This window comes from Elaeis guineensis, chromosome 6, assembly GCF_000442705.2.
Source record: "Elaeis guineensis isolate ETL-2024a chromosome 6, EG11, whole genome shotgun sequence".
Classification (NCBI taxonomy): domain Eukaryota; kingdom Viridiplantae; phylum Streptophyta; class Magnoliopsida; order Arecales; family Arecaceae; genus Elaeis; species Elaeis guineensis.
The window spans coordinates 130,067,346-130,082,380 of NC_025998.2; the positions used below are offsets into that span (position 1 = coordinate 130,067,346).

Consider the following 15,035-nt stretch of genomic DNA (forward strand, 5'->3'; position numbering starts at 1 on the left):
GCTAGAAAGTTCTCTGATTGAAGCTCCCGCCCATCGTCCATTTTCTCCTCCGATGGGAAAGGGCATTCATCATCAACATGCCCCATTCGGGCACAACCATAACAAATGATCGGAATGTTTTCCAAAATAAAAGCTTGCCAAAAAACCCCATCATCTATCTGAATAAGGACTTCCGATTTCAAGAGTTTCCCTACATCGAGCTCCATCAGAAACCGAGCAAATCCATTTTTCGATAGTGGTCCATAAAGTCGTCCACCACAATCGGTTTCTCTACCTTCGCCACAATCCCTTGGAGCATCTCAGAACTCCAAAACTTCATTAGTAACCTAGATAGACGCACCCAAACAACCACCCACCGCACTTGCTTTGTTCGGGGACGAAGCCCGGCACTCAAGGCTCAACCGTCAATAGCTGTCCGATGACGAACCATGACCCACCCTAGAGAACCCCCTTACAATCCGCTGTTGATTGAAAACGGATTAGGTGATGGTCTTTCGCTAGGGCAAAACCCTCCGGATTGTATGCAAGTTTATCCCGATCTTTAAACTCCTTTGCCATCCAATCCGTTAGCACCCGCTGGTCGATACTGCATACCAAAATGGAGACCTTCTCCCATTACTTCCGCACCGCCACTCTATCCTCCTCCAGAAATTTAAGAATCTTTGTAAAATACCGCTGAAGCTCCTCCAACTCCATCTGTGAGATTTTGTGTTTCATCCACCGGGACTGCCGTGCCTAACCCTGCACAGCCCGAACCCACGTCTTCGCCTCCCCACGCAGCTCCAGTGAGGAGCAAGCACTCCCACCACTTCCCTTCCCCTTGTCCGCCATAGCCACCGCCAAGTGCCCAGCTTCCGTTCAAACAATGGCCTGAAAGAAACCGCACGATTCTCAACGCAAGCACCCAAGCGCACGGAGCGGACTGCCGCTGTATCTACCTTTTCAGAATTCACTTTTTGGCGTTATTTTGTGCCAAAACAGAGCGTACGGTCTTAAATGATAATTTTTTTAAAAAAAAAATCCAGTGAATAGTGAATGTAAAAAAATATTGCCTTAATTTTCCTGTTATAGCCCATTATTTGAAGCAAAACTTTCAAATGTAACATTCCTCGAACTCTCATTAATTGAAGCAAAACTCTCCACCAAACCTGATCAAAATGTTCCAAGTCTGGTAAGATTTCAACTGATGAATTAGCTCTCGTTCTGTTTCTCATGCAATTGAAGACTGTAAAGCTAGAGAGGAAACTGAACCAGTAACTTGAAGTTAAAAACTACGTTACAGATCAAGGCCAGTGTAACGACAAGGAAAGAGAAAATATCAGGGCCCGTGTACGCCATCCCAACTTCAAATGACAACTACTTCAAACAGTATGGATATTCACAGCTTCGGTAAGAAAAAAATATAGACAGAAAATTTACACTGCGTAGTGCCTCATCAGGCAGCAGCGTATGATGGATAAAGACCTACCAAGTCGTACGCATGCTGCAAGTCAATTTTCAGCATCTGAGCCTGAATCATGAGTCTCTCGTCTTGTGGGTGGGCTAGGGCCCTCAATCATGTTCTGCCCTTGTGGTTGGACTGGATGAGTCAAATCCTTCACCATCTGATTAGCTGGTTTCAGAGATTTTATAGAAGAATCAGCCAATTGTCAGGAAGAGCTGATACACAATTCCTTAAAACAAGCTAGCATGAACAGTTGGACAAAGTCCTGAAGAGACTGACACCACAGAAGAAAAATTTAATGAAATGCTAAATTACAAAGATCAATGAATGTTGCTACAGTTTGTCAAGTGGATGTATCTCTTACATGCTAAGTTCCAGCAAAGAAAAGCACATCAAGACTAGGGGTCTCAGAGACAACCCAGGAAATTATGGACTCGCTGGATGAAAGATATTGGTTCACTAAAAAGAACTTCTTGCTATTTTTCTCCACTCTCAAATACATGTATGAAAATGTCCAAATCTTTTTGACATCCTATGGTAGAAATAAAAGATAAAAGAAGAAAAAAGAAATCTTTTAACAAATGCGATAGAGAACCTATAGTTATCTGAAACATTAACCCATTGTTATATGTTGAAAATTAAAACTTGGGTCATGATCCAGCATAAAAAAAAAAATCATAAATGGGAACATAACATTCATGCATGCACTGATATGCTTTTCTGTACAAGCAGGTTTGTCTAACATACGCGACGATGAAAAAGAGTAATAAACCACCAAAAAAGATCGAGTCTCTGTACCTGTCATAGCACACTTAACAACCAGAGCTTTCACAAACTGAATTTCTCCATGGTGAGCGCTCATAAACTTTTCCTGAATGTTTAACAAAATCCCATTTATCATTATCTTATAGAAAAACATATATACAGCATTATTGATGAAGAAAAATTAGAAGTCTGAATCCTACATATTGTGACTAGCTTATATACTACAAATGACATTCAAAACGACAACCAACAGACAATTATTAGACAAGGGTCAGCTAAAACAATCAACATTACGATCGTAAGTATTGCTGTTTATAAGCTGAAAGCTTGAATTCCATAAAATATTTGATGAGCAAAATTTGCAAAAACTTAAATGTTACACAATCAGGACTAGCTTACATAGTACAAATGACTTATAAATTGTAGCTAGCCTAAAGACTAAACCATTCAACAAAGTGATAGTAAATATTGCTGTATAAAATAAAGGTATTCTTTAAAGGGTTTGGCGCATTGGGCACTTAAAAATACAAACTATGAAGAATCATATGTCATATCCCAAAAGTCCCAAAATGAAAAACAGGCTACACAGCATGAAACTGCTCAGAGTTCACAATTTCACCTATATATCATTTTTCCAAGCCACACAGGAGCAAAAGGATGTCTATATTAGCTACAGGGCCCATTTATTAATTCAATTAAAACAGAGGGGCATAGCAAGAAACGTACGATTTCAGTGGACAAGAAACCAAGCAGACGATCAATTCTAGCCTGATGTTTCAACAGGAACGGACGCAGGTGCCTGGCATATAAATGTTTTGATCCCTGAAATATTACAACAAACAAGCAACTGTGTTGCCACCTTAAAGACTTACTGAAATGGCTAATCCAATGCATGTCTATATTATGGAACTTCAGAACCAAGCATCGAGCAGACAGAATGCATAGAGGGTTATCCAAATTAACAATCCACACAATTCATGAAAACTGACACTGTTCAAAATTGAATTGTTAAGCCATAAGTCACACTTTTACGAACATGACTATGCATACATGGTCAAAAAATAAATAATATTTTAGTATTATGACATATAGCTTATGCCAGCCTGTAAGGGTTGAAATCCTTTTTCTGGGACTAACATAGTGTCCAAAGATGCCCAAAAGATTGGTACTTAATTACCTAATGAATGTGGATCAACTTGAAACAAGGTCCAGTCATTGAGCAGATTGGGCATCAGGTCACAACGGGTGGATAAGTCAACATGTGTGAGAAGGAAGAGGTGTGGTTGGGGAAGGCGGCGGGGGGGGGTGTTGGGGGGAGGGAGTGAGGTGGGGAAAGATTCCTCCATCCTCCTCCCACTCCCCCTCTCTCTCCTACCAGTGAAACCCTGCTCCCTTTCCCTGCCTTATTCCTTCATTTCTGTCACTGTTCGCTTTTCTCCAACAGTGCTACCCCAAACCCAACACTCCTCAAAAATAAACCTCAACCATAACCAAACCGCCAATGCCTGTAGATTGGCAAAGAGATCAAGGGAAACCATGCACGCCCAAGGAGGAGTGGTGGATGTAGACAAGGAAGAGGGGAGGTGGGGTAGACAATGAAGAGGGAATGGGACAATGTGAGAGTGAAGATCGGCAGGCAGTTGGCTTGGAGAGGGAGGAAGCTACTGTTGTTGAATCCGGGGTTAGGTGGGAAGGGAAGATGATAAGGGTACTGGATAGGATTACAACGAAGGAATGTGCCTATGAATTCATAGAGTATCCTAATTCATAGAATTTATTTTATACACTAGAATAATTTCTGATGTTTTAAAAGAAAGATCAATGACCTGCTAAAATACAATTCTGATATATAGAGCAAATCTGTTATGGAGCATTGATACGAATTACATACATTACCGGATGGGAGTTGGAGCCAAACAAGAAAAGCAAACTTCATGTGGTAGTAAAATGGAAACCTGCAAAATATGACCAAACAGCCATGCTGGATTATAAAATATTTGATTCAATAGTGAGTAAGTCTTTCACGTTAAGTCAGCTTGAAATGAAAATATCAGCAAATACATGTTTAAAAATATTTAATTGCATCATGTTCATATCAATAATTGTAAGGATCCAAAAAGCATTGGTTTAGCTGAGTGCCAGAGAATATTATCCTAATCTTGCACATGATGAAGATCTCGATAACAGCCAAACTGTAATCTGGTAAAAACTTTAGTCTCTCATAGTCTTGTTTAAATCTAAACTAAACTTCAAAGTCACATCTAGGTAAGGACTTTGTCCATCTACTGAAATTTTCCATGTAGTATTGTGATTTCCAGGGGCTATGCAGAACTCTTGTAGTTTCTGGAAAAGAACCTTTGGTGCATGGTATTCAAAGATTATGAAACAAAAATGGATGGAAATTGCAAGGCCAAACTCAAAGTATATCTGGAATCATGAAGGAGTCTTCCCACACAGAAGCCATAATAGCATCAATTCTTGGTGCACAAACTGTCCATCTACTGAAATTTTCCATGCAGTATAGTGATTTTCAGGGTTATGCAGAACTCTATAGTTTCTGGCAAAGACCCTCTGGTGCATGGTATTTCATAGATTATGAAGCAAAAATGGATGGACATGGCAGGGTCAAACTCAAAGTATATCTGGAATCATGAAGGAATCTTCCCAGACAGAAGCCATAGTAGTACGAATTCTTTGTACACAAACTGAAGTGTTACCAGTTCTTGCACCCAAAACCACTAGTTTTCCAGAAATAACAAGTCATAACAATATAATGGACATCCTGCAAATATGTCAACAACACAATCCAAAATCTAAGCCTTAAATAATTAATAAAGCAGATCAAGTTTTCATACAAATAAATATACCAGGAAAGAATTTTGTCAGAGAACACTTCCACAAGACTGAAAGATCCATAAGCTGCAAATTCCAAAAAACATGAATTTAATTATCAGTTACCAGAAAGGGTTGGAAGCCAAGACAACAACAAGTACATAATAAAGAGAATGCCATGTATTTCTGTCAGAAAAGAATTGTTTTCCTGTCTGAGTACATAAACAGCAAGTACTTTTGCAACTGTTTACTGAAATCTTAAATTGGGTACAAGAAAGTTGAAGGTAAAATCTTCATAACATTATGAAAGCAAGAGCTCCTTGAAAATGTTTGGCCTTGATGCCTTCTTGATGGCATGAAGGTATAGATCTTATTACACATGCATTATTTAATGATACTCAGAGTGCTATTCACATGCCAAGAATCCAACTCATGCGTGGACGAACCATATCGAGTTTGATTGCCTTTTCATCCACCATCACAATACAACCAATCAAGGTTTAAACTACCTGTGGGTTACCAGTATCGTAAGGCTCCATATGATACAAAGCTTGCCTGCTAGTTCTAGCATAACAGCACTAGAATGTCATACCATGTGTCAATATAGTACAATACTAAGAGACATACTAATACTAATAACTTACTACCATGGAATAGCATGACCGATATGGGTCGGCATCAGTTGTTCAGTCCAAAGTTACCAACACTTTCATTGCATTGATCTTTTATGTGCTATATTGCTTGTGCTTCTCTTCAAATCTTTCTCGCTATTTACCTATGGGATTGATACCTTTCATCTACATAATTGGCACTTGTTCCCATGTTATCAAAGGCAAATGAATACCAATCTAGTCATGTAGGGAAATGGCATCAATTAAAAATCCGCTTTGTATGTGAGAAGACCATGATCTCAAGATTCCCTTCTACATAGGATATAGAAAAAAAAAAAAAAAGCCTTTACATACAAGATGATTAATGTTTAATGAAACTTACAAGACAAAACATAAGAAAAAAGAATAGCCTAAGTTTCCCATAAACAATCTCCTTTATTTGATCAAGTAGCTCGAACAAAAGGTTACACTTAACTACGCTGTTAAGAATCCATGGATTCAGGCACCTTTCCCCAGTCCTTTCCCATGATTCAACATTTACAAGATAGACCGTAAGCAGACACAATTAATGAAACCATGGACAAAATGGGTACATAATCCTATCTGAGCTAGCATTGTAAATCTCTTATAGTAATAGTCGTGGCAACTCTAGGACAAAAATCAATAAAGGCAATGCGGAATCAAAAGAAGAAGAAAAACAGGAGGTGAGGAATACATGAGGTGATGATTACAGGCCATTTCTTACTTATTAATAAATATGGTGTTCCAAATAGGTAATATGAAGAAAATTAGAACCACATTATATAATTTTTTTTCTTTCATCCCTTAAAAGCAACTATTGTGACACCAAAAAGGGCTGTTTGCACCTACATCTTTTAGCGCAGAGAGAAAGTACAACGAGAAAGAAGGGTCACCATTTCGAATAATGAACAAAATACAACCATTGTCATCACTAACCTGCCCAATACAAGAGCCACTTTTCTTGCTCATTCCGGTCTTTCTTCTCTATAGCCTTGAACGTAGAGTAAATGGGCAAGCCAATCCCTACCGTACAGCTGCACAAGCCAAAAGAAAGTGATATAAAAATATGAGATATCAAAGATAGTGTTTTCATGCCTTACGTTTTACCATTCAAAAATCTTTTGACCAGTAAAAAGCAATACAAGCAGTTCTATTGCATATAAAATAAACATCGAGCAATTAATGGGTCACATTTCTTGGTCAAACAGTTAGTTTTTCTACAAGCAAAGCACAACCTATATATGTCAAATATAATTAAAAAAATGACACTAAAGCTCACCAAGCTGTTCTAGTGACAATGTTAGAACCAATTGGGCAAAGCAGCAAGCGCAAACCAACCTGCAAGTTATATGAGATTTGTGAACATGGAATTCAATCTCAAAATCGAGCAGATGCAATATGTTTTCATGAGTGTAACAAATACTTGACAAAGAACCATTAGCTTGAAAGCAACAATCCAATTATTGTTCATACTCATCTAAGACCTGGAAGGAGTTATCATATAAGCAGGCAGCATGGATCCAAATAAATAAGCATTTATTCATACAAACAGATAAAGAACCTCAATTACCTTTTTCTCTTCTTAATTTAGATTATTTACAAGTTTATGAGATTGATGTCCTTCCTGCCAACTATTATCCATACTTCACAGCAGGTCTCTCTCTTGCTCAGTGCCTAACTACACACTCATTACCAAATTTTAGAGCCTTCAATCCATGTCACGAGTAAGACATAGAAAGCTCTCAAACTTTGATAGATCATACTTTGATAGTTTGATCCTCTAATTTGATTGTTTAAACAAGAAGGATTGCACAATAAGATTAAAGAGACCCATGGCCAGATCAAAGCAAATCAATACCACCAAGAACCATTGAACTTGGTTTGAAGATGTCCACAAAGAATAGAAGTGTTCTTCATAAACCAAAATTATATTATCTCCCTCTCTATTTGTATAATTAAACACCCGATAAAAAGCTCCACAGACAGAAAAAAAGAATATCCACTTACCACAGCCTATTCTAACATTTAGCAAACCTGCAAGAAGTAAAAATGTCTTCAAAATCCCTACTGAAAAAGTATGATTGATCATCATGGAAAGGTCAGACAAATGCATGCCATGAACTAACTTTCCTAAACAAGAGCCCAGTTCATGACCTGCAATAATTAAAAAAATCATGCATGATCCCTGTATTAAGGTTAACTATGTGTAGGATTATAATACCTCCTCTCTGCATCTTGCATCAACACATTTGTGAGACTCCATCAACTTATGATCTCCTCAAAATCATAACTCGAAGCATATACTTGAACCATCATCATTTTAGGATCACCGAATAAGATTATAAGACAACAACCCTTGGTACCAACTGTTCCTTCTTTCAGACAGATAGATAAGCATGACAGAAGTTGAGGTACAACCTTCTGAAATAAACCTCCATAAGAAAATCCCTCAAACTTCACTATGTATGATTGAAAAGATATTTTAACTCATATAAACTTGGGCCTTGCTTTCATTCATTACAAGGGCAATTCTGTACTCTTCCTTACAAACCATTTCAATTTTCGATCCATGAATCAGCTTCAGAGCTAACCACATCACTAAAAGATTCAAGCTTTGGAACACAGACATCAGGGAAAAGCAGACTAAGTTGTCTTCAACCTAGTCATTTTTTACACTCCATCATCTCTCAGAAATTTAATTTCACTTTCAATCTCCAGTCCATGTTGCATGTTCTCATCAAGAGGACGGGAAGCGTACCGTTTCGTTCCTTCAAATTATGTAACGTTCTTCAGAAGCATCAACTAACTCTCAATTTTCAAGCATAAAGTGCAGACTCGTGTTGTAAACATCATGAAATTTATCCATATACGGACCAAGAATTATCATAAATACTTGAAATATCTCGCATTAAAAACAGGTTTTTCTCTCTTTTTTTTACGAATTATACAATTTCTTCATGGAAATATCATATGATCTATAGAGCTGGCCAAGAATTAGCCGATAACAAAACCTAGCATGGACATCAACTTCATCCCTGATTATTGTAGTAATTTTGGATGCATATGCGAGTTCAGGATAATAGAAAAATATGAAACCCCTTCCACATATCATACTTAAGAGAGAGAGGGGAATTAAGGATTCCGAACCTCGCTAGGGATGGCGGATCCGAGGAGCGCCATTGGTATGGAACGCCGGCGTGAGGGATGAGATCGGAGAGGTGAGATGCAACTCCACAGAGAGCCCTCCTCGTCGTCTTTTTTCTTGGAGGCGAATGCGAACGCGAATGCGAATGCGAATGCGAAGGCAGAGAGGCTTTTCAAGGAGGTGGTGAAAGAACCGACCGGATTTCAAACGGGTCGGATTCGCAGCAGCTTTGTATCAGATTCGGTTCAAAGTGGAGTCGGCACCGAAATTGCTGCTTTCATATTGTGCTTGAAACTTATTGAGAAAAATCTGGACTTGCTGACAATAGATGATGATCAACATGGTAAATACTGTTGGGGGATACCCACCGACCGACCGACCGTCTGTCGGAGGGCCCGACCGTCTGGCAGCCCGACCGACCGTCTGTCGGAGGGCCCGACCGTCTGGCAGCCCGACCGACCGACTATCGGAGGGCCCGACCTGGCAGCCCGGCCGACTAACCGACGACCCGACGGACGACTCTGCCTGGCCGATCATAAGTCGGGCGACAGGCCGACGGACGCCATCAGCGGCTAACTGCGGCCATCCCACGGTCCATTCCCGACCGACTAAACCCAGAGGTCCGTTAGCCGACCCACATGAAGCTCGCCGACCGACGGAGGAGTCCGACGCAACTCTGCTGGCCACCGACCCTGGGTCGGCCGACTCCACCAACCGCCGTACGGCCGCCAGACGTTGTCAGCTCTGACACGGACATGCGGCACGGTCACCTAGGGGCGTTGTCCCGCCGAGAACCGGGTCAACCCTGGTGATTAGACGGCTACACGGCGACGTGACATTTTCACGGCGGCTCTGACAGCCTACAGTGAGTTGACAGTTCCTCACTTGTCCGCGCCATTAATGATGGCGCCATACCGTGCTCCACTATATATACCGGGGAAGGCAACAGTGCAAGGGATCGATCCGCCCGTCTCTCCCACATACGCAGGCTCGCCCCTCTCTCTCTCTCTCTCCCTCTCCGAGCTCTCTGTCTGCATTTCACTGTTGCCCAGTCACCTCTCTGACTTGACCGTCGGAGGGTCCCCACCGGAGCCGCCTCCGGTCAGTGCGGACTTCCTTTTGCAGGTGCACGCTTCCCGGCGATCGGGCGACGAGGCGATTGGCCGCAACAGATTGGCGCGCCAGGTAGGGGACAGCATGACAAAGACAAGAGCTCAACGATCGAGAATCACTGGGTCGGCAAGGCGTTCTTCCCGCCGGGAAGAAGCCTCCCCGCCCCCATCGGCGGCGGAGCCTAGCTCTCCGCACCCCGCAGTAACCACGGAGGCCCAGATTGCGGCCATCGTGCGGCAGATTACCGTGCTGACCGACGCAGTCAAAAGCCTCCAGCAACAACCGGCGGCCCGACCTATGCCTTCCAGGAGCAGCCGCCGACGGTCGCGCCGACCCCGCCGCCTCCAGGCGAGCACTCCCAACAGCGCTCCCACGGGGAGGAGGAGGGTCGACCTCGGCGCGACGACCGACGGTCCCAGCGGCCCTCTCCTTCCCCGTTGGAACGGGCGAGAAAGGAAAAGCGGCCGCGCACACCGTCGGCCTCTCCTTCAGAGTCTTCCGGAGGCTCCACTCCTGGGGTCTCCCAGCATCGACGAGCGGACGACTACGAGCGACGGTTCGAGGAGATCGACCGCCGACTCGCCCAATTGCAGATGGACGGCCAGAAGTCTTCGAATGATGTCGACTTCCAGACCACCCAACCTCTCTCCCGACTGGTCCTCGACGAGCCGATTCCCAGTCGGTTCAAGATGCCGCACGTGGAGCCCTACGACGGCTCCACCGACCCAGTCGACCACCTCGAGAGCTATAAAGCTCTCATGACAATTCAAGGGGCAACCGACGCTCTTTTTTGCATCGGTTTTCCCGCCACACTTCGCAAGGCTGCCAGGGCTTGGTACTCCGGTCTTCGATCGGGCAGTATCCATTCCTTCGCACAGCTCGAGCACTCGTTCGTGGCCCATTTCAGCACCAGCCGAAAGCCGCCGCGAACGTCGGATAGCCTTTTCTCCCTCAAGCAGGGGGAAAACGAGACGCTCCGACACTTCGTGGCGCGATTCAACGCTGCCACGCTCGAGGTCCGGGACCTCAACGAAGACATGGCGGTTTCAGCCATGAAGAGGGGCCTGAGGTCGTCCCGATTTACCTATTCTCTGGACAAGACCCTCCCCCGAACATACGCCGAGCTATTGGAGCGCGCATACAAGTATATGCGCGCGGACGAAGGAGCGTCCGACCGACGCTTGGTCGAGCCCAGGGGTCCGAAGGAGAAACGAAGAAAAGGTCGGGAGCCCGCCGAACCAAGCCGGCCCCCGGCCGGTAGTCGGCTTTCTCCACCCCGACAGATCCAAAAATCACCCCGCCGACAGACTCCAAGGTCGGTGCGTCCCAGGTATGACTCCTACACTCCTCTCTCCGCTCCCCGTGCGCAGATCTTGATGGAGATCGAGGGGAAGGAATACCTGCGACGGCCTCCGCCTCTGAAGGCAAAGGGCCTCAACCATCGGAAGTACTGCCGGTTCCATCGGAGCCACGGCCACGACACCGAGCGATGCATCCAGTTGAAGGACGAGATCGAAAATCTCATCCGCCGAGGGTATCTCGGCAAGTTTCGAAAGGGTCCGCCGACCCGACCGACTGCCGATCGATGCCCCCAGCCGACTGAAGAGGCACCGACTAACCAGCCGACGGCCGGAGTCATCAACATGATTTTCAAGCGGCTGGGATCGGGGACGTCTACAGGGGGGAGCCGACCAAAAAGCCACGACCGAACGACGTAATCACCTTCGCGGAAGACGACGTTCGGGGCATCCAGACTCCCCACGATGATGCTGTTGTTGTGTCGGCGACAATAGCCAATTACGATGTAAAACGAATTTTTGTTGATAATGGAAGTTCGACAAATGTTTTGTTTTACTCGACCTTCTCCCGAATGCGACTACCGACGGATCGACTTAGTGGGGTCTCCACGCCCTTGATCGGCTTTGCCGGAGACACCGTCACGACAGAAGGAGAAATCACCCTGCCCGTGACGGTCGGTACCGAACCACGGCAAAGCACGGTCTCCCTCATCTTCGCGGTCGTCCAAGTCCCTTCGGCCTACAATGCCATACTCGGGCGACCCGGACTGAACGCTCTCAGGGCGATCGTCTCGACGTACCATCTCCTTGTTCGATTCCCGACCAGAAACGGAGTCGGGGAGATGCGCGGAGATCAACAGCTCGCCCGACGATGCTTTCAAATCTCCGCCCAAAGCAACGAGACAAAGGATCCCCTGACAATCGACAAACTGGATCAACGGGAGGAGGAAGAGCGGGGTTCGCCGGCCGAGCAGCTCGAGGCGATCCCGATAGGAGAAAATCCCGACAGAAAAGTTTGGGTCGGGTCTCAATTGCCCGACGCCGAACGCCACCGACTGGCGGAGCTTCTGACGGCCAACGCCGACATATTCGCATGGTCGGCAGCTGATATGTCGGGCATCCCTCCGGAAACAATGACTCACCGACTCAACATCGATCCGACGATGAAACCGGTGAGGCAGAAGAAAAGGTCCTTCGCCCCAGAAAGGCAGAAGACCATCGACGAGGAAGTGGACAAGCTGCTCGAAGCGGGCTTCATTCGCGAATCCACGTATCCCGATTGGCTCGCCAATGTCGTCATGGTCAAGAAAGCCAACGGGAAGTGGAGGATCTGTATCGACTACACCGACCTCAACCGAGCATGCCCGAAGGATAGCTTTCCACTCCCAAAAATCGACCAGCTGGTGGATGCGACGTCCGGATTTCGACTGCTCAGCTTCATGGACGCCTTCGTCGGGTACAATCAGATCCGGATGGCGCCTGAAGACGAGGAGCACACCGCGTTCGTGACCCCCAAGGGCCTCTACTGCTACAGGGTGATGCCCTTCGGATTGAAGAACGCCGGTGCCACCTACCAGCGACTCGTCAATAAGGTCTTCAAAGATCAGATCGGCCGCAACATGGAAGTGTATGTGGACGACATGCTGGTGAAGAGCACGCAGATCCCGGACCATGTTCAGGATCTCGAGGAGACCTTCCGCACCCTTCGACGACACCGAATGAAGCTCAATCCGACCAAATGCACCTTCGGGGTGACCTCGGGGAAGTTCCTCGGATTCCTCGTTTCTCGGAGAGGGATCGAGGCCAACCCTGAGAAGATAGAGGCGATCCTCGCCATGCGTCATCCAAACACCAAGAAGGAGGTCCAACAACTGAACGGGAGAATCGTCGCTCTTAGCCGATTCATTTCCCGATCAGCTGAAAGGTGCCTCCCGTTCTTCAAAACCTTGCGCCAGACGAATGGTTTTTCTTGGTCGGATGAGTGCGAACAGGCCTTTGAAGACCTGAAGAGGTACTTGGCCTCCCCGCCGCTGCTCGTAAAGCCGCAGATCGGGGAGACCTTGTATCTCTACTTGGCTACATCTTCTGAGGCGATCAGTTCGGTGCTCGTTCGGGAAAACGAATGCCGAACCCATCAGCCCATCTACTACATCAGCAAAGTGCTCCACGGCGCCGAAGCCAGATACTCGGAGACGGAAAAGATGGTCTTCGCCCTGACCGTCTCCGCGCAACGGCTCCGCCCATACTTCCAGGCCCACGCCATCGTGGTACTCACCAACCAGCCCCTGAGGGCCGTACTGCGCCGACCCGACACATCCGGACGACTCGCTAAGGGGGCAATGAAGCTCAGCGAGTTCGACATTCAGTACCGACCGAGGCCTGCCTTGAAGGCTCAGGTCTTGGCCGACTTCATCGCCGAATGCCCGACGACCGACAAAAGGTCAGGAGCGGAAGGCCCGGGACGAGATTCGGTCTCTGAGCGGGACCCGATCTCCACCTGGGTACTTCACATCGACGGAGCCTCCAACGCTCAGGGAAGCGGGGCCGGGCTCCTGCTCACGAACTCGGACGGGGTAGTCACCGAATACGCCCTCCGGTTCGACTTCAAGGCCTCCAACAATCAAGCCGAATACGAGGCACTCCTCGCGGGCTTGAGGATGGCGAAGGAATTGGGCGTCGACAGCCTCCGGGCATTCTCCGACTCTCAGCTAATCGTGGGGCAGGTCAAGGGCGACTTCGAGGCGCGAGATCCGACCATGATCCAGTATCTTCAGAAGGTAAAGGATCTCGTGGCCCGCCTCGAGTATTTCGAGATCTCCCACATCCCCAGGACGGAGAACGCTCGTGCCGATGCTCTCTCCAGATTGGCAACGTCGGCCTATGATTCTTTGGGTCGGACGTTTGTCGAAAACCTCCAACAGCCGAGCATTGATCGGGTCGAAGAAGTGCAGCAGCTAGCGTCCGAACCAAGTTGGATGGACCCGATCGTCCGGTACTTGTCCGACGGGACCAGTCCCAAAGATCCCGCGGAGGCCAAGCGACTCCGATGGTCGGCGTCACAATATGTGATCATGGACGGCCGACTCTACAAGAGGTCGTTCTCCCTCCCTCTGCTCAGGTGTTTGGGACCGACCGACGCCGACTACGCTCTTCGAGAGGTTCACGAAGGAATTTGTGGGAATCACTTGGGGGGCAAGTCCTTAGCCTTCAAGGTCTTGCGACGGGGCTACTACTGGCCGACCATGCGAAAGGATGCGGCAGAGTTGGTCCGAAGGTGCGAGCCATGCCAGAAGTATGCCAATATTCAGCGCCAACCGGCCAGCCAAATCGCTCCCCTTGTCGCTCCGTGGCCCTTCGCTCAGTGGGGAGTCGATATTCTCGGCCCCTTCCCACCGGCATCGGGCCAAAGGAAGTTCATCGTTGTCGCCATCGACTACTTCACGAAGTGGGTCGAGGCTGAGCCCTTGGCGCAGATCACCGAGCGGAAGATGGAGGACTTCGTCCAAAAGTCCATCATCTTCAGGTTCGGATTGCCGCACACCATCATCACCGACAACGGGCGGCAATTCGACAACCAAGACTTCAAGGACTTCTGCGCCAGGTTCCACATCCGTCATCGACTAACTTCAGTCGGGCACCCACAGTCCAATGGCGAGGTCGAGGTGACGAACCGAACCTTGCTCCATGGACTCAAGACCCGACTGAACGAAGCCAAAGGTCTCTGGGTCGACGAGCTGGGCTCCGTCCTATGGGCTTACCGAACGACCCCCCGTATCCCGACCGGGGAGTCGCCGTTCAGTTTGGCC

The 15,035-nt window shown here is 46.8% G+C and overlaps 1 protein-coding gene across 1 annotated transcript; it reads right to left on the minus strand.

Annotated features, from left to right (window-relative positions):
* Positions 1–1,234: 1,234 nt before the first annotated feature.
* On the minus strand, positions 1,235–9,140 carry LOC105046531 (HVA22-like protein k). The gene is made up of 8 exons (XM_073259869.1): positions 8,821–9,140; positions 6,953–7,011; positions 6,610–6,707; positions 5,077–5,128; positions 4,101–4,164; positions 2,936–3,031; positions 2,243–2,315; positions 1,235–1,612 (listed from the first exon to the last, which is right to left on the minus strand). The coding sequence occupies exons 1-8, from the start codon at positions 8,851–8,853 to the stop codon at positions 1,491–1,493; spliced, it is 597 nt and encodes a 198-aa protein (XP_073115970.1). The 5' UTR covers positions 8,854–9,140; the 3' UTR covers positions 1,235–1,490.
* Positions 9,141–15,035: the final 5,895 nt, after the last annotated feature.